The sequence below is a fragment of the Varroa destructor genome, unplaced genomic scaffold (assembly GCF_002443255.2).
Source record: "Varroa destructor unplaced genomic scaffold, Vdes_3.0 BEIS01000006.1, whole genome shotgun sequence".
NCBI lineage: Eukaryota > Metazoa > Arthropoda > Arachnida > Mesostigmata > Varroidae > Varroa > Varroa destructor.
In genome coordinates, this window is record NW_019211459.1 from 23,570,044 (window position 1) to 23,592,025 (window position 21,982).

General features: G+C 38.5%; 2 protein-coding genes across 3 annotated transcripts in view; both read left to right on the top strand.

The window, feature by feature from the left end:
- zfh1 (Zn finger homeodomain 1) overlaps positions 1-6,673 on the top strand; it is a 480,048-nt gene extending 473,375 nt beyond the window's left edge. For both annotated transcript variants that reach the window (XM_022810531.2, XM_086993268.1), the window contains one exon: positions 268-6,673. In XM_022810531.2, coding sequence (XP_022666266.2) covers positions 268-499 — 232 coding nt within the window. In that variant the 3' untranslated portion in view covers positions 500-6,673. The remainder of the gene's footprint in view (positions 1-267) is intronic.
- A 4,347-nt stretch (positions 6,674-11,020) lies between these two features.
- Positions 11,021-18,313, top strand: LOC111252504 (malonate--CoA ligase ACSF3, mitochondrial-like). Its single transcript, XM_022810536.2, has 12 exons — positions 11,021-11,234; positions 11,860-12,001; positions 12,273-12,439; positions 12,763-13,006; positions 13,539-13,667; positions 14,058-14,213; positions 14,787-15,176; positions 15,463-15,610; positions 16,117-16,214; positions 16,639-16,746; positions 16,938-17,075; positions 17,532-18,313. The coding sequence occupies exons 1-12, from the start codon at positions 11,188-11,190 to the stop codon at positions 17,592-17,594; spliced, it is 1,830 nt and encodes a 609-aa protein (XP_022666271.1). The 5' UTR covers positions 11,021-11,187; the 3' UTR covers positions 17,595-18,313.
- Positions 18,314-21,982: the final 3,669 nt, after the last annotated feature.

Here is a 21,982-nt window from a genome sequence, read left to right on the forward strand (position 1 = left end):
CAAAGTAGACGTTATTTCAATCCCATGTTTTTTCTAGTGTAATTAATGGCACGCCAATAATGGACAAAAGAGTCAAGCTTAAAAATGTATCGTAACACGCAAATATTCGTCTGCTATTTAGTAACGATGTTTCTACGTTTCTGTCTGGATTTTGTGACCTTTTCAACTTGAGCCGAATAATCTGAAACCCAGTGTTTAATAGAGGCAAGCAGCGTTCATCATTTGCAACCGTTACGATCTTCTCGTTTGTTCTCTGTTGTTCTTCAGATTCACTTACTGCAAGCCATACAGGGAGAATGCTCAGGGACAGGGCAGTGAGCTGTCAGGGGAGGTTGCCACAAGTCCACCTGTGGCTACGTCTCCATCTCCGGCTACACCTTCGCCCCCACCTGGTAGTCCAACGTTGCAGCTGAGCACGCCGACCGCGTCCTGCTCGTGGACGGCCACGTCGACGGCAAACTCTCCTCCAGGCTCACCAGCCCCGTCTCTAGTACATTGACCCACCGCCTCTTCTTTCACGATAATCCGATGCCCCGAAACAAGTAAAGCAGAAAATCGCCGCAAAAGACGCAACTTCTTGACACCGCGAACAAGAACGCTTACCATAGATGAATAATTTAAAAAACCAGAGAGAGATAGAGTTTTGAAAACGTTTTTTCTTCAATCACCAGTGAGTAGCAAGCTGCATTCCATCGAATTTCCAGCAGGTTTACATCTCTGTGGCCACACAGCTATAGAGATACAACAATCTTGCCATGTTAAGCTGTTTGAATCTCTGCGGGTTTGTCTATTCGGCACCTTGGATGAGGCCCGGGCCAGTCAGCGCGTGTCAAGGACGAATCAAACCGTCAGCGGTCGTCACATTCCCGTTGAAGACAGAAATAAAAAAGATATCGTGTGTTAATTCCAATTCCACCGCTGCTGCTGCTGCTGCTGCTGCCGCCGTCGCCGTCGCAGTGTCGTGTCATAAGCGCGAAATTCGAATCTTCCGTCCGCTTCTAGGCCCGATCTTTGCGATCCCACCTACCTCTCCCACAGCGTCTAGAACCTTAAAACTCCAGAAAACCATGTAAATCCATTCTACTTTTTACTGCTGTTGCTCTTAACTAACTGCCATCTGCAATAGTAACAGCGAGAGAACAATGACTCAGAAGTGTTAGTACTTTGACGATATATTACTGAACAAGCCTAGCAACCGCACGTCAAGTGACTTGTAACAAGGCCATGTCCATACTTCCGCCTTTCCACTTCGTTTGTTGCTGCCTCTTCAACTAAAAGGCATGCGACTCATCGAAAAAACGATACCGGCCATTTTACATTTAAACCAGAAGAACAATAAAGGAATAAAAGTTGCACGTTATGTTCTTGAACCTCACCACTACCGCCGTCGCCATCGGGCCGTGTAATTTTCTGCCACTCCACATGCGCTCTAACGCTGAGCCGGCGAGGTTTTCTCTGACGAGTCGAACAGATCAGATCGAGCTGGTTCCGAGTAAGTGTACTGTCTACTCGAATGCGACTTCATGCGATACGCGATGTGAAACAGTCAATAATCCCAAATGTCAGCGTACATCCCGAAGAATTGTAGAGGACGTACGTCTGCCGTGTGATGCGACCTATCGTCAATTTAGTTGATCTCTGGGTCTTGATGGCCCTCGATATCGAAACCGATGAAGGATATGTTCGTTCTGATCTAGGTCCTCGTGAGCTAATAGCTAAGAAATGGGTGTGATTCGTGACCCAGTCGTTGCCAGCTGGAAAACAGGTCATGTAGCATAAGTCGGATGCAACAAAATAATTCGCGTAACGCTGCAATGAGCCCTGTAGCCATTGGGGCACATCATGTGATACTGTTACAACTAAATCAAGATACGCTGCTAGCACTCAAGCTAAACAGGGAAGCTGTTAACTCCATAGCCGATAATGACCAACGAGAAAAAATACAGAATGAGCCGAGATGGTTATGACGACTAACCGATAGAAAAAAAATATGAGCAGGACAAAGATAATGAAAATCGTCTGGTGATTTGATAAATATTATATGTATACAGGTATTAAGTAGGCAAGACAGATACAGACCACACCATCCTGATCGATTCCGATCTTTCGCTATAACTATTATCAACAATGTAATAAGATATACTCCGCGCTGCGTGGCACTGTGAAAAGAGCGATTATTAATGGTGACCCCTATCGTAGCCAAAATGCAGTCGAAGGAACCTAAGAAAAAGTTCACATGTATGTGCGTGCAACAAAATAGATGAATGGTAAATGCGTACGATTTAATGTGATGGTTGGTGATATTAAGGATGATGGCGCTGTAACGGTAATAATGACGGTGATCTTAGCCTTTGTTGTTTTTTGTGGGCACGGAAACCTCGATTCATTCCTATGAAACGTCATTGCCAGCATTTGCCTGAGCGTTGCCCTAACCTGAGGGTGTAAGATGGACCAATAGAGGCAAACTGAAATCATAGGGTACCCTTCATGCCTCTGTTGTTGTTTGGCCTGCATTTTGGTATTAATTAATATTGTCGAATATGATAATGCCTTTGCAAATTCTTACTGTATAAATAACAATTGTGAACTGTGGATGTAACTAGGTGGATTAGGTCATTGTCATCATTATTGCTACCCTACTAGGTAAAACGAGCATCGAATTTAAACACCGACAATGAATATATATATATATATATATATATATATATATATATATATATATATAGGTGAAATGATATATGATGAGCAGGACTTCCACTGTCAGATCCTCTTACGTCCAGTTATATATGTATATATATACTGTATATATATATATATATATACTGTATATATATATATAAAGCCAAATAATCATTTTGTACATAACATCAACAGGACACCGTCACAACGATAGATAGTAATAATATAAAAACAACAGGTTGCAGCTAAACTAAGTCAAAGCTTGCAAGACCTTTTAAGCTTAGTCTAACAAACATAGTTTACTATAAACCTAATAATGTTCGCGCCAATTTTCTCTTATTTATTTAACAAACCAGTATAATAAATACATGGCATAAAGTAATTGTTACATTCTTAAATGTATCGCGCCCATCACTCAATCATTAATAATGAATATATCCCGAATTTTAGGCTCACATTGAAGACGTCTTATATATATATATATATATATATATATATATATAATAATAGTAAAGAGCGAAATGACCTTTGGATAGGTTTGTCGTTGAATTTGGTTTCCCAAAGATTAAGCTTCTGGCATTAGAGCTTGACGTAGGCTGGGCTATTGGGTGCCCGAATGATGAAATAGAAACGGTTTCGTTCCAAGGTATTGATCTTAACTTGCCTCAGTGATAAGCAGCGCATGACCTAACTGCACGCTCTGCATAAGTAGACCACAGGACGACTACGAGACCGTAATAACCGTAATAAAAAGATTATCAAATCATTATGATAATGACCAGAATGATGCTACATATATACTTGGGCGTTGATCGAGGTCTTACAGAACTGGATCGCAATTTGTATTCTCTCATCGAGCAAACGTACCATCGTATATATATATATATATATATATATATATATATATATATATATATATATATATATAACTGACATCGAACAAAGGTGCTACTTAAAGGGGGTAGCCCAACCCGGCCAATCCAATGGAGTAGGCAGTACATGCCGTTTGCATACACTATAATATATACACGATGTCAAATGACGTTCTACTTGGTGCTGATTGATTACTACTACTGAATCTATTTATTACGATAGCATCGTTGTTTTCTCCATGCCAATCGACCTAAACATTGACTTTATTGTTTATTGACATGGCTGAAATGTGCTACTAAGGATGCACATTAATGCGCAAGGAGCAATTAGCCGTCCTGAAAGCGAGCGCCAAACGTCGCCATTTGGTCGCCCCATCTCTTCAGCTCTCAAAGGGTGGTTACAGGGAGAGGTAACAACGACAACGTATTTTATACCTAACGATGAATGATATTGTCCTGCATAGTCTCCAGTTTTTTGACCTGTGTTTAGGTGCTACACATGATCACGGCCATGCTACTACTCGTATCCGCCTGTTGTATGTGTGATGCTGTATGGTATGATGTGAGATAACTTGTAGATCCGCGTGTAATGAGCTTCCTTCCCTTGTCGTCATATGATGTTTCAAGTTATTACTGATCTGGTGCCTAGTCCGAGCGCGTGCATCATTAGTTGTGGGGAAAAACGCAACGAAATATAAAATAGAAATCACGACTATAATTATGTACCGCAGCTGAACAGCCAACGATAGCGGCTCCATTGAGCGCCGCGAGAGTTGGACCCCCTGACGTCGCGTCCGCCCTCTTGTACGGATCTTATGTCCGCAAATGGCCATCTTCTTTGCCAATCGACAATAGAGACTAATAGATTCTACAGGTTCGAAGTTCTGTTACGGAACAAGTCAAATATAAAGCACATGCTAATCTGGTCAGTCAGAAAAGTTCGTCAGAATGACTACCTCGATAGCAGAAATCTCTAAGTCTCCTGCAGGAATTAAAGAGCGCTAAAATGACCTTGTCGAATCTATGTCTCTATGAGTCGAATGTGTTATATATATATATATATATATATATATATATATATATATATATATATATATATATTGGTTAATATTAGTAGCCCCCAAGCCCCTAGTTACTACATCCGTTCGGCCGAACGCCTGGTGCCGGCTACGTTTCAATGACAACGAACCTCAACTTTACCTTGTATCATATTGCCTGGATACTAGCCTACACAAAACAGATAAATAAGCGCCAGCTGTACGTATATAGAACTGACTATCTCTTGTCCCAATATTGATCGTATCTCTGATACGGAGTTGACACGTCACAACAATAACAAGCAGGTAAGGTTACTTAAAGCACACAATAACGCAGCTAGAAAAAGGAATTGAACCCAGTAAACTAACACGTAACAATGTCTTTGTCGAATCATTAGATTAACGTTCCCTCAAACAGAAGATCCGCATGTTCCGTTGAGCTTTTTTATGCTTCTGTAAAAATTCATTGAATTTTGGCAAGTACGTGATCTATTGAACAATCAGATTTCATCGATATGCTATCAAGATACAGTGTGATTCAATAGCTTGTAGCCCTTTAGAATCGAGTTGTCGACCCAATGGCTAGCGTGCCCGTACCGTCGGGGATGACCTACATATGCTTTTCGTGCAACGCCACACCCAACCGCTAAAGCACAACATAATAACATAGGAAAATTCCGACGCGTCATGTTGTCCGCTAAGTAACAGAACGAGGCGTGTAAACTACAAACAACACAAACACACATAGAAAATGATGTATGTAGCCATTCGCACCTAACGAGATTCTAGCAGTCAATATATCGAACGATCATGCTTGACATACATACTGGTAGTGGCGATGACTATGATTCATTGCAATTACAGGATCTCTGGCGACAATGAAAGAGGAGCGTGACTTAAGGAACAACAGATTGCGGCGCATTTTCCAACGCAATTTGTTATCCAGAATATTACTTATTATTGTTACTATAAACAGTAATAACAGTAGTAGCAGCAGCAGTTCGATAGTCGCTATCTGGGAGATAATAACTACTCAACGATGAATGAGCCTAATAAACGGAAGACGACGCTAAGAGAATGATGAACATATTATTAAGAATACATTATATGAGGATTGATTGAAGCTAGATAAAATATACTCTACTGTATCTTCGATTGTATCTGTTCAACTGGCACTATTCACTTGTACAAAGCCCGATGATCAAAAGATGGGAGAAGTAACCGATGAAGAATACCTAGTTGATATTAAATATGCATATGTGGCGCTCATGTCGCGTGACGATTCGGCCTGCCCCACTTAATGGTGTGACTGTGTACAGAGTGAGTTTAAAATGAAGCCGTGAAGAGAGACATCAAGAGAGATCCGACGACAAAGCGAAACAGGTCTGTGACTATGAAATGTTGCGAAGATGATTGGAAATCAACGATGGTAATTAACGTTATGTTAGTCATGATGGCAGGTAATAATAGTACACGAACATGAACGGGACGATAACAAGGAACGCAGGAGGCGTGCGGGGTGTTCTTCGCTGTTCAGAGAAAAGTCGATTCGTCAGAGCAGAACTGCTCAGCACCTACACAATGCCTCCTGAGTGACACTACTAAGTTATTCATTTGTTTAATTCAGGCCTTTCATATCGTTTATTTATTGATAATGATGCTTCTCAAGTGACATATAAGTAAGTCGTTTGAATTCTGCACACTCTGTGTTCTCGGGCCAAGCATTTTCGTCACACTTATTTCACTAACGCACGTGGACACGTACACGCTTAGAACGAACGAAGTGACTAGACAGCACAATGAATGAACGCTGGTAATGATAATAATAATAGCATTGATACCAAGAACGATACTATAGCGACGTAACCATGGATACGATATAAAGCAACTGAATTCAGACTGGTGCCAATGGGACGAGCGATGACGGGGCGCTCTGGTCCACTTGTACATACCTAATGATGGAAATGGATAAAACAACGGCGATGATAATGACGAAAATGCTAACGATGGTGTTATGTATATGAATCTATTATATTAATAAATAAAAATATTGCAATGTTTCATTTTAAATCGAATGTCCACAAATGAATGTTACTTCACTGAAGCAAATCTTAGCGCCTAACTTCTGAAGTTAGTTGATATGAATCAAGCTAGAGTACTGCTAACTTCTTATATACTGTATTAAAGTAATAATATTATTAATAGTTAGGTTAGCATGAGATTAAAGTTAGTTCTTAACAAGTAATTAAATTACTTTATATTATTGAAATATTTTGAATGATGTTCTACAGCTTTCGACATTTGTTCATCTCTAAAGCGATGCACCCGCACATTTAGAGAAGCTTTTACATGTCGGTACTGGATGAATTCAACACTACTTTAGTTTCTGCTGTCGAAATCTGGAGTCAAAGGTATGACAGATGCACGCTCTCTGCCCTAAGGCGTCGTGATCTTTCGACCCTTGGTCTGGCCCCGCGAACGTTTGTTCCAAGCTCTGACCTCTAAAGTGACGTTACGAGGGCTTATTGTAAGAGGACGAATTAGGGACTAAGCGTGTAAATATGTAGTGGTCTGGGTCCGAAGTCGATTCTAGACACACTGCTTCTTTTCGCGCTGACAAGAGCCACCCGTTTGAAACATCGTCTAGCTGGAAAAATGCCTTAACGTAAGCCTAAAATATGCTTATTTAAAATGACTAGTTGAGAGGTAGGAAACGCTTTTAAGATAGCTTCCATATAACCTTTTCTTTGGCCAACTTTCGGCCAGGAGTGCCTCACAACTTCCGACTTTTAAGACGTTAAACACACTGATGCGGGGATGGCACGAAGAGCGCGCACTCCACGACGTAGCCTCGTGTTCTTACGACTTAACAATGACAGCATTTTGATTTCTCAGGAGATATGTTTCTGTTCTTCGTTACGTCTTGAACGATCTGACGTCTCAAGCCGTACGCAAGCTCGGATTGTATTTCACTTTTAGTAGATTATTTCCTTAGTATTACATTCGTCACACTTTTATATTTAACGTCACTGGATTCATAATTGTTAGGTTACTGTTCTTCGTCAGAGGAATTTTTGTATGCTCTGCGTGTATATCCAGGTCGGCCGCGTCTAATACAAAATTGCTCAATAGCCTTAACCTGGTGACGTGTCTCAGCCATCACCGATACATCAAGCTATGATTATGCGCAATGATGTTCGGTGCAGCTATTTCCGAATGCAGTTGACTTACTACGACTTCATAACACCGAAGTTCGTTTTTTGGCATTGTATAGACTGCCCTCACGCGCCTTCGTTTGTAATCTTTTGCATGTTTGCTTTTTGGTAATAAAAAAAAAATCAAACTCATCCGCCATTGTGGCATTGCAAAGTTCATTCATAGCTTATTGCCTTCTTAGACCATAATAAAAGTTATGAGTAAAGGTATTAACTTTTGAATCTTCAGTATCTGAACATATATCACTTAAGTCCCCTCTGATTATTAAAACTGGGAATCTGAGGTGCGCACGACGCAAGGGAAGCCATAGATAAATATATTTGATATAGCAATAATGTAATAAGCAAAAATAATAATAATACATGTTTAGGCATTGAAGAATACGCGAAGCGCCGCCTTTCTTTTTGTAAATATTCAAAAGTGATTTTTGGATTATATTGTAAAAAATGTATTGATTTTCATGTTTAGATTTGAAGGTTATGGCAATTTAAAAACAAGAGCTTCCAGTTAAGGCTGCTCAAGAGCTCCAGTGAAGACACTTTGATCAAAATACCTATCTCAGCGAAAATTCTGCGATCTGATTCAATATTGGGCAACGACGAACTCAGGGACACCGATACAACTGAAGCAAAAAGGATGCGTGTCTAGCATAAAAGAGGCGTGCCGCTTTTAAGGTTTTGTCAGTTTCTGTACTGAAAATCGAAGAAGGGATTGAAGCTCTTCTGTCTTTGAGTTTAAATCGTGAAGGTCATACTTTTACCGATACTTACCTTATCCACTAAAAACGAACGTACCATCGATACTGAATTTTCCTGTTACTCTATTGACAATACGGAAATATGTCTTCCGGACTCACTGTGTCAAACGAAGCCAAGGTGGTGTATGAAGACGTCAAAAGAAACAAATCATTTCGGTATATTATCTATACGATTAGAGACGAAAAAGAGATCATTATAGAGACGAAAGGACCACGCACAACTACATATCAGGACTTTCTTTTGCATATGAAAACCTTCAAGGATCAATGCAGATATATTCTCTATGATTACCCAACATACTCTGTCGATCCGCCAATTGAAGTCGACCGGCTTTTATTGATAACATGGTGCCCTGACAGTGCGACGGTACGAGACAAAATACTCTTCGCGTCAACAAACAACATCCTGAGGGATGTTTTTTCAGGCGTCTACAGGCACGTGCAGGCGTGCGATTTTGATGAGCTATCGCAAAAGGATATAGAGGATATACTTGTCAAAAAATAACTTGAACCACAAAGTGGCTCACGAGGCTACCGGATCGAACATAGCTTTAGAGTCACATAAATGATTGATCAAAATGTTCAGATTTGGCCTATCGAGTGCAACAAAGATTCAGAGAGAAAATCAGATAAGTCAAAAAAAGTATAAATTGACATCTTACGTGACGCGTTTCCGTATGTCCCGGACACTACAGAAAATAAAGGTTTCGGAGCTCACGCTAGTTAAATAAACTCGTGGAATTAATAGGAAAGAATAATACTAATACGACAATACGACGTTAATCTCCCTGACCTTATCATATGCAGACAGCGTTTCAGATTTTACGCGTTCCTGCGTTTGTTCTATGCCTATTATCCAAGTCATTACCGGACTCATGATCTGGCATAATACATGGCCACTGAGCATAGTAGATAATTACAGACATATATTACGCTACATATATATTATCTCGATTCGTACGCATGTTATCTAGATTGCAGGTTTAGATCATCGACAGTTGCGTCTCTTGATTGGCTGAGCCAACGCTAACGTAATTTAAGCGTGTTAAATTAAGACGTCGTCGGTGAAAGTAGTACAAGATGCCCTTAGAAACCGCCGATATAAAACAAGTAACAGTAAGTAGAACAACAGTAGATATGTGAATAGTTACGGTATTAAATACTACATACATTTCACTACATAACTATAACTTTATTTCAAAAAAAAAAAAGGAAAGTGTTTTGTTTTGATTTTCCAAAGGGAATTCAGAAACTCCAGAAAAAAGCATTCGAATATTATAAAGCAGGGTTGCCGCCTAATTAGCTAGATTATAAACTTTCTGTTGCGTTCATTCGTATGTAATTCAATTCAACGACAATGAATAAATATATAAGAATATAGTAAATGAAGGAATATATACATATATAATGTTATATACATATATATATATATATCCCCTTATTTATTATAAGATATTTGCACACTTTCTTCATAAATTAATCATTAATAGTCGGACATTTGTAAAGCGATTTCATTAATTCATTCTTTCTGCTATATTTACATTATTATTATGTAATGATATCATAAATGTTATGTATTTTTAATAATTTCAAATAGTTTATTTTCAAGCATACGCTAGAAATATCTCTTGAAGATCTAGCTAAAAGCTCGTAGTCATTCTTTTTGGGAAGATTTGTAAACCTGCAAAACCACGCACAGTCTTCATTCTGCCTGCAACCTATTACTGGTCGTTATATTGCTGCCTCACTACAACTGATAGAGCTCTATTTAGGGCTTACAGATATGCGTTTGCCTTTATTCCACTATAATTATGTCCTATTGTTTTGTAAACAATGGATATTATTTTTTCGATGAACGCTTCGAAGCAACGATATATGGGTATCTGCAGAAGAGTTATCTTACTCACTAATATTGTGTACGAGAATAGACAGGGCGGCTATCTAAAAAAAGCGACAGTTAATTATCTCTTGTCTCAAACTTGTCTGCAACAATATGATTCCACTATAGCTGTGGCTGTATGGTTCGATGCGGCGTGCCACTGCAGAGAAGCTAAGTCTGGCCGTTAGAAGAGGGAAATATGCCGGTGCATTTATTACATGTCGCTCCCGTCGCATATAAGAAAATGGGACACCTATCGGACGCAAGAAGACATTTATTTTCTTTTATCGAATATCGAAATATTATACTTTCGATTGATGCAATTCTCAGTTTGTCTTATGACAATACTGCTGGAAGAGTAGGAGATTATTTTCCATGTGAGTACGAAGGCACTGGAAGGCTTTGAATGCTTCTATCTAATGGGTTTCCATTTTCTTTTCAATTACAATTTTTATTCCTGCGGCTATTCTATTAATGGCAGAAAAGTTGACGCCTCTGGACAGCCGTATGGGACACCAACGAAGCTTCTATACACACTAACGATTGTTTGGCGCACTTATTCAAAGCAGACAACTGGGTAAACATGAATGTCTAAAGGTTCGATTGAAGTCGGTCATACGATGTGTTCGAATCGTGCGTGTTTGAAATTAGAATGCAATGAAACATTTTCTAATGATTATTAATTAACGAAGGCATATTCTGCTATAACTGGCCAAGACAACGGTTAACCCTCATTTTGTGACAACGATGTTTGTCTATCCTCTTGGACGGGGCCCGTCTATGCGACTTTTATCGTGAGTGGTTTTTGTTTGCCGATGTATGGTCACTGATGAACATGTAACCGATGCACAACAAACGACACAAAACAATAGGCAAATTCATACATATTTTCTTTCTTTTCATTCTTGTCCATATCGCACAGCGCTGATGTAAACTGTTTAAGTTGTTATCAGTTCGATCTCCTTTTTTTTTTTTCATTAGCAGCTGAAAATTTTTGCTTTATTTATTGAATGAGCGACCCAGTTGTAAACATAGCGCGAACAGCTGTCGTTGCCCATATGATTGGGGAAGATTTTGCCATGTCGATAAAAAGAAAATAGCTGATGCTAGCCAGCATGTACTTGCGTGCGTATCATGGTCGCAGGTGCATGCGACAAATATCCGTATAGTGCTGATGATAAAGTATTGTCTATTCAGTCATACTCTCGACGCGCTGTAACAAATAAGTATCGGAATTAGTAGTCATTTAGATAAAAGATATTATTGGCAATGTATAATTAGACACTACAAGTAGGATTCTTTTGTTCACCAATAAGCGTTTCTTTTTGGTTAGTTGACAATGCTAAGTTTATGATGCTTAAGCGTGATGCATTTTAAAAGATTAATAAATGGAAAAACATACTTTTGTATATCTTGCAGACGGCATGGACTTGCATCCTGTTCTCACTCACAAAACATTGTTACAAAACCCCAAGGGGAAAAGCGGTCAGTGAGTTGCCATGAAGGATTTCCTGTAGCTTATCAACCACTGGTTGTTCGGATTGCGTCTAAACTTTTCGAGGTATTCAGTTTTTTCATCTTTTAACTATACATACGCAACGATAACGCTTTTTCGCTACATATTCAGTTCATACCGTAATTCAATAATGGATATTCGAAAGTTTGCAATACGAAAAAAGACAGTGTGGCAGGGAGGGGTTTCTTCTTAATTCGAAGCCAACAAACTTGAATTCTAAAGTTTACTTTATCACGTAGGTTATTTTAAGATCTCTGAAGGCTTTCTTGAAAGACGCTTTGTCTAAACATGTCAATTTTTCTTTATTACGTTTCAGGACAAAAAGGAATCCGTTCCAACTTCCACCATCACATGTAATCTAGGTGTTCGATCTTCCACAGATTTGTTAACTCAGTCTCTAAAATTCAGCGATCGCCTTCAACCGGTCCTAGACAACGCTGCTACACAGACACAGATAGCGCTATTGTTACCAAATGATTATCGGCAAGTGTACAGCTGAAACACTTCATATCAACGAACCAAGATGTACCTCTTACAGTTGTCGGTCGTGAGGCGCATATTGACCTTTAATTTAAACGCTGTTTGAGGATGAGCAAGTGATTGTATATCGATTTGGTAAAAAAAATACAAATTTTATTTAGTCTATTCTACATCAAGCAACTTTTTGCTTGAGTCTGGAGTTGACCAAACGCTCATTTTGTCTTTTCAACGCATGGTTTGTTTAACAAGAACAAGTAAAGTTGTGTTTACTGGCCACTGCTTTGCTAATGCATATAACGTTATTGTCGTTATTTTTATTATTCCAGTTATATAATGAGCCAGTGGGCAACTTGGCTAAGCGGTGCATGCGTGGTTCCTCTACACCAACGACTTCCACCTAAGATGATTGAATATCTTTTACAAGATAGTGGTAGTTCGGTCCTTATTACAACGAACGAGCTGAGCTCCGTGATTGACACCATCGACAAAGATCTTATGCGGTCCATTCGGGTAGTTTCGCTAAATGCCGACGACATCGACGGACTTCCTGAACCAGCAAGTATAGCCAAGGTGATCATAGTTACCGAAACTTTGTTTGTCTTAATTTGCTATTTCACTAACTAACCTGAATGTGTGCATTATAATTTTATTTGATATCGTTAATAACAGTTAGAACCTTTGGTTATAACGTATTTTAAGTACAATCCGTTTTAAAGCAGTCCATTTAGTGAATTTGTAATGTCTACGTACTGCGATGCTTGCCATATTTCTGGGGCTTTACTTTCTCTCTCTCTCTCTCTCTCTCTTTCTCTCTCTCTCTCTTATAGAAGAAAAGTAGTCCTTTTCTTGCAAATATAAGACGTATCTGAATGTATGTGTAGTGAATACATTCTAGAAAAAACTGTAAACCCTACTTCCATACACTACCTTGGTGTCCTACTTGTTAAGGATAATCAAGGACTCAGTCGGCTCCTCGTATCTGAATAATGGATACTGTTCCTTGCGAAACGAAAAATGCAATTAAGTCCACAAAACTGTCAATCATGAAATAATGGCTTCTTATTGATGCGTTGTTGTATTCCCATTCTCATTTATATTTCAGCATACATTAGTTCAAATTCGGGACCATTTCCAACTTTATAAGAAGCGCCCAGCGCAAATGGTGTACACATCAGGTACGACAGGACCGCCTAAAGGCGTCGTAACAACACACGCTGCACTTGACGCGCAGGTAAGTTGCATTTGTGAGATCGGTATTTTTTAGTTACAATAAATGTAGATTGATGCAGACTTGGATTTACAAATTTGTTAGTAAAATAAATTATTATCAGTAGTAGTTGATGTATTGGCATTCATCGACCATTTAATATATACATGCATAACCGTTCTGTTAAGCCAGTCGATGACAAATCAGACAAGACGCGAATTTTTTTAAACGTATCAAACAGCTTTAAAGCATTTTGATTATGTTTTCCTAGGCCATTGAATGTAGCTACAACAACCGAATTATGTCTAAATTCTAATGATCAGCATGCTGAATTTAATCTTCTCTATCTGATGGACAAATACGAGAATTGCACAGAAGCTAATTAGCTACATTCCTCGTGGCTGGACATTACAGGCGAGCTCGGTCGCGCTTGACTGGTTCCTAGGTCCCGAAGACTATCTTCTTAATCATCTACCACTTCATCACACCCATGGCATTCTAAACGGGTTACTGTCGCCGCTTTGGGCCGGAAGCGGTATATATTTGCTGCAGAGTTTTGACCCAAAAAAGGTCTGACATCGCATGAAAATGGACGCTGGTAAACACTACCATGAAAAATGTTAATTTCTTTTGATAAAATTAATCATCGGACGAATAGGATAATCTTCAAACACCCGGGTACTAGTGTTAGGTGTGATTCAGCTGGTTTTTTTCACGATCAGCTTTAGCAACCGATTGACGCTTGAACTCTGCAATGCGAGCGACTCTTTAGCGGCAAGCTTGTAGTCTACTCGAAGCAGATGTGAGTGCATTGTAAATAATATAACGCATCGCTAACCCAGCTGTTGTACACAAACTGCTCAGTTTATAGATTGTTTTTAGTTATTTTTCTGCGCTTCCGTTTGAATGTATTTCGTAGTATCTACGATGGAGGAAGAGAAGCTCGATATTCTGTTCAGGTAAACATGATTTCGTATATTTTCCCAGTAATAATAACAATAATTCGTAGGAAAAAATGCTTCTTCCCTATTATTAAGACGGCTCTTTTTATTAAAATTTGCTGTTTTTCGGATCAACGAAAAAATACATGTTTTCTTATTAAATACGTACGTTGTTGCTGTTTTTCCTTCTCCTGCTGCATAGGTGTGGGAAGTATTGCTGTCGGAGGACAATCGAGTAAATTTTATGCTGGCCGTGCCAACAATGTACGCCCAGCTTGTGTTATTTGCTAAAGAGCAACTTTGGGAACGACGCGAAGAGATTCGTGATTTTCTTAAGCTGAAACTACGTCTTTGCACTTGCGGGTCGGCTCCTCTTAGCCTCCAGTTGTTTCGGGACTGGGAAGAACTTACAGGTCACGTGATTCTTGAACGGTACGGAATGACTGAATTTGGCATGGGGGTTGGCGGAGACGCGGTAAATCCAAAAATGCGCTATCCCGGCACTGTTGGCAGGCCGTTTGTCGGACTCGAATTTCGTATCGCAGAACAAGACGGCTACTCATCGAATCGTTTTAAAACACTCGCTCATATGGTATGCATTGGGTAACCTTGTTGCTTATTGCTTGTAAGTTAGGTCGGAATAGTTCCCAAACGATTTAGATAACTATTATTTTATTATGCTTGCTTAAATGTCAACATCGCATCTCAAAGGGTGTTTATCAAAACTAATACAGTCATCACTTAAATTTTCTAAGTGATATTTGACCTAAGTTGAAAACTCTTCATTTTAACGTAAGCCAACGAGTGAGCAACATACGTAACACGTATAGTATTCATATCCTAAATTGCATTTATGTAATTCTTGTAACGTTTTATAGACAAAACACTCCACCACAATCAAAACGATGTCGCGAAATCGTATCATTGGCGAATTACATGCGAAAGGTCCACAAATGTTCAGTCACTACCACGAGCGGCCTAAAGAAACCAAAGATGCGTTCACAAAGGATGGCTGGTTTCAAACTGGTATCTATTCTGCTATAGTTTAATCGCTTGAAAAACTTCTCTGTCAATAAAAATTTCACCTACCGAGCGAATCGGATAGAGTGTACAACGATTAGATAAGGAGTACTGGTTAGTGTATAAACCAACAGATTGTCATCCTTACCCTATTCTGTTTAAAATGTCTTGATCACCGTCCAAAATTTTCTGACCACTACGGCCTTTAGTCTTCCCGATTCTAAATGCGGAGCTCAATCAGGTATCTTAAATTTTAACAGTCTTAAATATGGTCACCTTGTAAAACGTGAAATCTCGCCACCCAGGCGTATTGAGTGAATACTATTACATACCCTACTCGTAATATTTCAAAATGGGTCTCCGCCGTGTCACAAACATTATTGCTCATCTCAAGGATATTGGTAAGTTAAGATTTTAGGGCATGTAAGAAAGTTTAGTCAAAACAAATCATTTAAAAAAAACGTTGTTAAAAATGTGTAATGATATTTAAGTGTGAGTTTTTCACATTACAGGTGATATGGCGGAGCTTGTCATTTGCGACGATCGCAGGAACTTGGTTAAAATACTAGGCCGAAAAAAAATGGACTTCATCAAGTGCGGCGGCTACAAGGTCAATATATTCGTCATTTATACATTTTTTTTATTTATACTTTTATTTCACGTTTTTCATTTATACACTCTTCTTGAGCCGCAACAAATAGTGCCTAGTTGACGGAAGAGTAGTGAACCAAAATTTTCGTATTGTTCAATAGACAACCGAAAAAAAGCTCGGAAAAAAATAAAAGTAGTTCTTCTAAATTTGAACCTCCACTTCATAGAAAGACTATGGATGCAGTACCAAACAAATTTGATCGCAAAATTTAAGCCGTGCTGCGGTTCTTTAAAGCTAACAATGCATAAAGCATATTTAGCGCTCTTTATTAATGCCTAATTGTAATAACCAGAACTTGTAAAAACTATGGAATCTAAGTAGAGTTTTTAGTCATAGAATTCGAAAAAGTATCTTTGGACTTTTCCATTGTTGTCGGTTGCAGGTCTCTGCGCTGGAGGTACAGAACGAACTGGAAGCAGTGCCAGGGGTCGCTGAAAGCGCCGTTTTTGGCGTCCCAGACGTGACATGGGGAGAACGAGTTGTTGCAGTGGTTAGTTAAACAGTTCTAATAGCTTTGAATGAATGTTAGATGACGCTTCTCGTCTATGCCATTCATATGTATACTAATATGTCATTACAGGTGGATAATGATATTGTCAAAATTAACATATTCATCTCATGCTGTTTCTTTATCGACTGTAACAGCTTTGTCTATTTATTCTGTGACTTAAACGTTATCAGGTGGTGCCGAAAAAGCAGTGTAATTGTACTGATCTCAAAAGTGAAATACAAATGCACTGTAAAAAAACACTCCCCCCGACGTCTATTCCTAGTGAAATTACCTTTGTCGTGGAGCTGCCTCGTAACGTAATGGGCAAGGTTTGTATGTGATTTGCGAACATACCACAAGGCAGATTTTATTACATATTCCCTAAAATTTCAGTCAAAACAAACGAAGCAAACATTACTAGGCATTGAAATTAGCCGAAAAGAAATCTATACTAGGGTTTCGTATATAAAAGGATAAGCTTATATATAAAACTGATTTGGCAAAAAATTTCAAAATAAATTTTGAGGGGACATTATCTTAAGACCAGCTGATAATCCGAATCAGCCAGTTAAGATGCTGCAGGAGTTCCAGCTGCTTGAATTAATTTGTGTTTACACTGTTGAAAATGTTTTCTCGACGTTTTTGATGACACGTAATTTTGCAATGTGAAAGTAACCAACTCATACGAATACCATAACAGCAGTTGACAAACGGTGGCGTTTCTACATATGGAAAATCTGTAACAACCCCGTAACTCAGTTTTTCTTGGCATTATTTACTTACAGATTGATAAGACCTTTCTCCGAAATCAACATTTGCAACGTTTGCTGAAAGAATCGATGCCATAGATTTTGAAACGACATTCCACATATGTCTTTCTGCTAAGATAATAAAATATGTAAATCTAACATTAGTGTGATTGAATTCCATTCAGTAATTAATAATGGCAATGGTGAGCGAGGCTTGAAATCGGGTGTAGATAGAGCAAGGAGATATAAATCGCAGACTTCTTCATTTGACAGCTTTTCATAGTGAGTACTTATATCCATGTTATGCACATATAGAACTTCACACTATTTGCACTACGTTCGGGGTGCACTTAGTTTCTTAGTGAAAGTGGAATTAACAAAATGTAGATCACGATAGAGACAATGAAATGTGGCCATGAGATTGATATATAAAAAAGAACCACTATGGTCGACAACAGCCGTAGGTAATAGCCTGACTATGAGTAGCGCCACATCATTATCGCAACAAAATGTTACTGCAAATATGGTATTTTTTCCAGTTCTTTCATAAATGATTTTATTACAATGATGCAATATGATGCAATGGTGGTAAACAATGGTGCAATGAAGATCGACTGCACTTACATTGAAATTGAATATAGATTGGTCTTCCCAACAATAACGTAGTCAAATAAACATTCTACCCCATTATGTGGGGAAAATGGAACCTTCAGGGTATCCAGTTTGGAGTACTAGAAAAAAGCATTAATTTCCACTGTATCAAAGAGCAAATGTGAACTTTTTTTACATTGTCAATAAAGCTATGCACCTAAAATGTTTATACAGTCTAATGTTTTCATCAAATAGTAATCTTTGTTTTGACTCGTTTCTTACTCAAAAATACACAACGAGTCTTTTTTTTTTGTTAACTATAGAATGTTAATTATGCACCATTATAGTAAATCACTCGGCGTTCTAGATGCTTGTACCTTGTTGAACATTTGACATATCACAACATGTTTGGTATTTTTGTTTTTAAGGTTTCATTGTACATTTTTCTTTTCACACACATGCAGTACTGAAAAGACACAAAGTATAAAATCGGAACCGTGCAGGAATTTTTCATGTATTATTGCAGTACTATGCAGGATATTCACTTACATTTATAACAAACAGGATAACACTTACATTTATAATATCTATAACAAACATAACAAACAAAAAATCCTAACGAGCGAAATAAATAACAAAACATATTAGTTGGCTTAATACTATGATTAGCACGTGTTATTTCGCCTTAGCTCTTTATTAATTCCCTAACCCGTCGCTCTGAAGCGAGAGGATGGTGCATAGTGTAGTCAACTGAGCCGCATGTTCTAGGCCTACAAATCTTGTCATTTCAATTTCCGCGAGTGATAACAATTATATGTTTGAGACGAGCCCTTTTCTATGCCTGAGTTTGCCTACGTTTGGAGTTTTTAAGGCTAATTTCAGTATATATATATATATATATATATACGTCTATACGTTGCTAACTGTGAGAGACATTGTCAGGCCGTCGACGATACTGAAGCGAGTGAGGAAATGCGTATAACTCAAAATAGATTCCTTGTATATTGTTCAGCAAACGTTAAAATACGACATAGTATTTTTCGTTAGTGCTTTATCTAAAGTATAAATTGAAGCAGATTTTATTTCATTGATCGTCGTATTTTTCATTTAGACGATTTAGTCTTGGAAAACAATAGCACGTACTGTGATATGTTACAGACAAAGGAAAATTTATATCCAGCTACAGTCTAAGTCAGCCACATCTTTTCCGATCGTCGCGCTGCATAATATTCCACCTTATAGGAACACCAATAATGAGATTCCAATTTATTATATCATACTATATATATATTCTTAAAATGAAAAAAAGCAGAGTCAGTAGGATAACTAGATCTTAATAAGGAAAAGCACGTTACAGTTGAAATCATCAGCACTGCATGAGACGCAAGCTTATCGCTTAGACGTATCGCGTAGATTTTTTGTTTCGCAAATGAAAGTGTCTTTGTTATTTTAACCAGTTAGTCAAAAGTGCGACGTCGTTGCTTTTGGTCAATTTTTTATATATGTCTTTCTGTATATAATGAACTATATTTAACAAACATTATGATACTGAAAGTAAATAGATATGCGGAGGTCATATAAATATCCCGCAAGAGTGTCCTATACTTGATATACCTGTATAAAAGTTTTACTACCATTATTATCGAAATGTCTTATTGAAATGCTTATGCGATGCTATTATCACCAGTGCTAGGGCTTTGTGTGTTTTGTGTATCATTCTTTTTATGTTTTTGTGTCGAATGAACTGAGCATTGTCTTCCGGGTAAACGGCCTTTTTAAAAACCTTCATGTACAGCTTCTAAACAAAAAATAGGTTCCCACATATGTACCGGATATGAGCGTTTACACGTGTCTTATTGAGTGTGTCATATATATATATATGGAATTATAAATTATTGCACAATAAAAGAACACGATGAATGTAGAGACTTCTGCAAATTCCTATTAATGCCAGGTGCGGGTGTGCCGGTGTGTATTAATATCAGAGGACGTTTTTTCTTCGACTTTTTCTAAGCACAGCATATTTGACCGAATGACAGACAGGCAAATTTGAGGCACATCTACAGATGACCAATAACGTTCACCTGTTTTTTCATATTTGCTCGTTACACTCGATGGCTAGTAACCAAACGACTATGCAAATGATTTGTGTTTTTATCATGGAATTAAAACGTAACCGTGACATTGCTATAATATTATGTCCCATAGCTATTAGTCGCGTATTATAAGTGGGTGGAATTTGGATTAAGTCACGCTGGCGAATGCTTTTCCCTGAAAGAGCGGACGAAAACTTTATGACACGTTTATCCAAATAAGCCTATCCTCAACCGACTTTAAAAACATTGAAAACTAAGTCAAATTTCAGTGGCTACCTCCCAAAGTTGGCTTTGTAACAGGAACAAGCTAACGGCTCTCATATCTGATATATTGATGCCAAATGCGAGCCCGGATGTGACGTTTACAATGTTTTAATTCGATGATTCAAATTGGAAGCAGTTACCGTGATAATATTGTTTCTATCTCTTATGGGATTGTTGATACAAATGTTTTACATATGCAGCACACAAAAAACGTTCCAATTTAGTTGGCAGAAAAGATCGCCAATCCGTAGCTGGAAGCGACGGGATTTTCCGCGAGCACCTTTAGTTACGAGACAAAACGGAGGCAATCCGATGGGCAGTACAATACACGAACATGTGCAGCGTTAGCCAAGCAAACAACAAAGCGATAAGGATGTCCCGGTTATGCTTACAAGAGCATTATTTAACCGTGATGTACTCACAGAATTGTCGCTTATTACATCTCATATATATTACGAGGCAACGATAACGCGTCGGCGGCGAAATATTTTGCTCGCATCTCTAACGTGACAGAAGGACCACCACCGAAGTGCTACGACCCAAGTCGAAAAAAGTAAGAGAACTCCAGAGCGAAAAGAAGCATCGCCGCATTTGACGCATCTACACAAGCTGAGCGCAATGAAACTGTGAAACAGTAAACGGTTATGGAGCGTATCCATCCGCATCGGCGTTCGTCGTTCTTATGTCCAAGAAGCGTGAAGTCGCCTTTTGTTAATTCTTCTGAAACGTTTACATTTCAGTAGGTACGGAACGTTCGGGTACGCGCTCGGTGTCGTGAATGTCGTTTGCGAGATGATGGTAGCGAAGTGTACGTGGCTTACAAATATCTACCAAAATACTGTTTATCATGTAGTCAATGAATGGGGGGTAGGAAGCAAAATGGTCGCATTCGGTGTAATTTAACAACAGTAATTGAATTTGCGTTGCTGGTAAGAACAAAGCGAAGGCATCACTGTTCGCCTTGAATACTTAAGTGGGTAATAGGTGGGGTCCTTTGATTACAGCATCCTATAAAATGCAAATAACGAGTAAAGGAGAATTTGCTGAAATGTTCTATTATAAAGGACGTTGCTAATTTTATGTATAGATAGATTATATATAATTACCCTGTCGTTGCTCATGCATTTTTAGCCGTAATGGACCGTGCAACTGTGGCTTCTCTAAGTTTCTCTATTGCAATGAACGAAACCGCTGGGTGCGGGTGTCGTCCGTGCCAGATCTTCTCTCTATGGGTAGAATACGTATGCCAGGTAAGAGCTAAAATGGCCTGAGCATTATCTGTAGTTGTAAATAAGTTTTTAACTTCGGCAGTGTAGAGGAACATACCGTTGCCGTAACTGTCTCATATACTACTTTAATCATAACTATTGAACCGTTGATTCCACTAAATACTTGAGTATTACGATCCATCTGGATAGTAATAATCATGGTAAACATATGTTCATTTTCACGTTCCGGAAGGCTAATTTAGAATAATATAGTAGCATCTAGTCGATAGGATTACGTAAATGGCAGTATAGAATGCTCAATCTGACA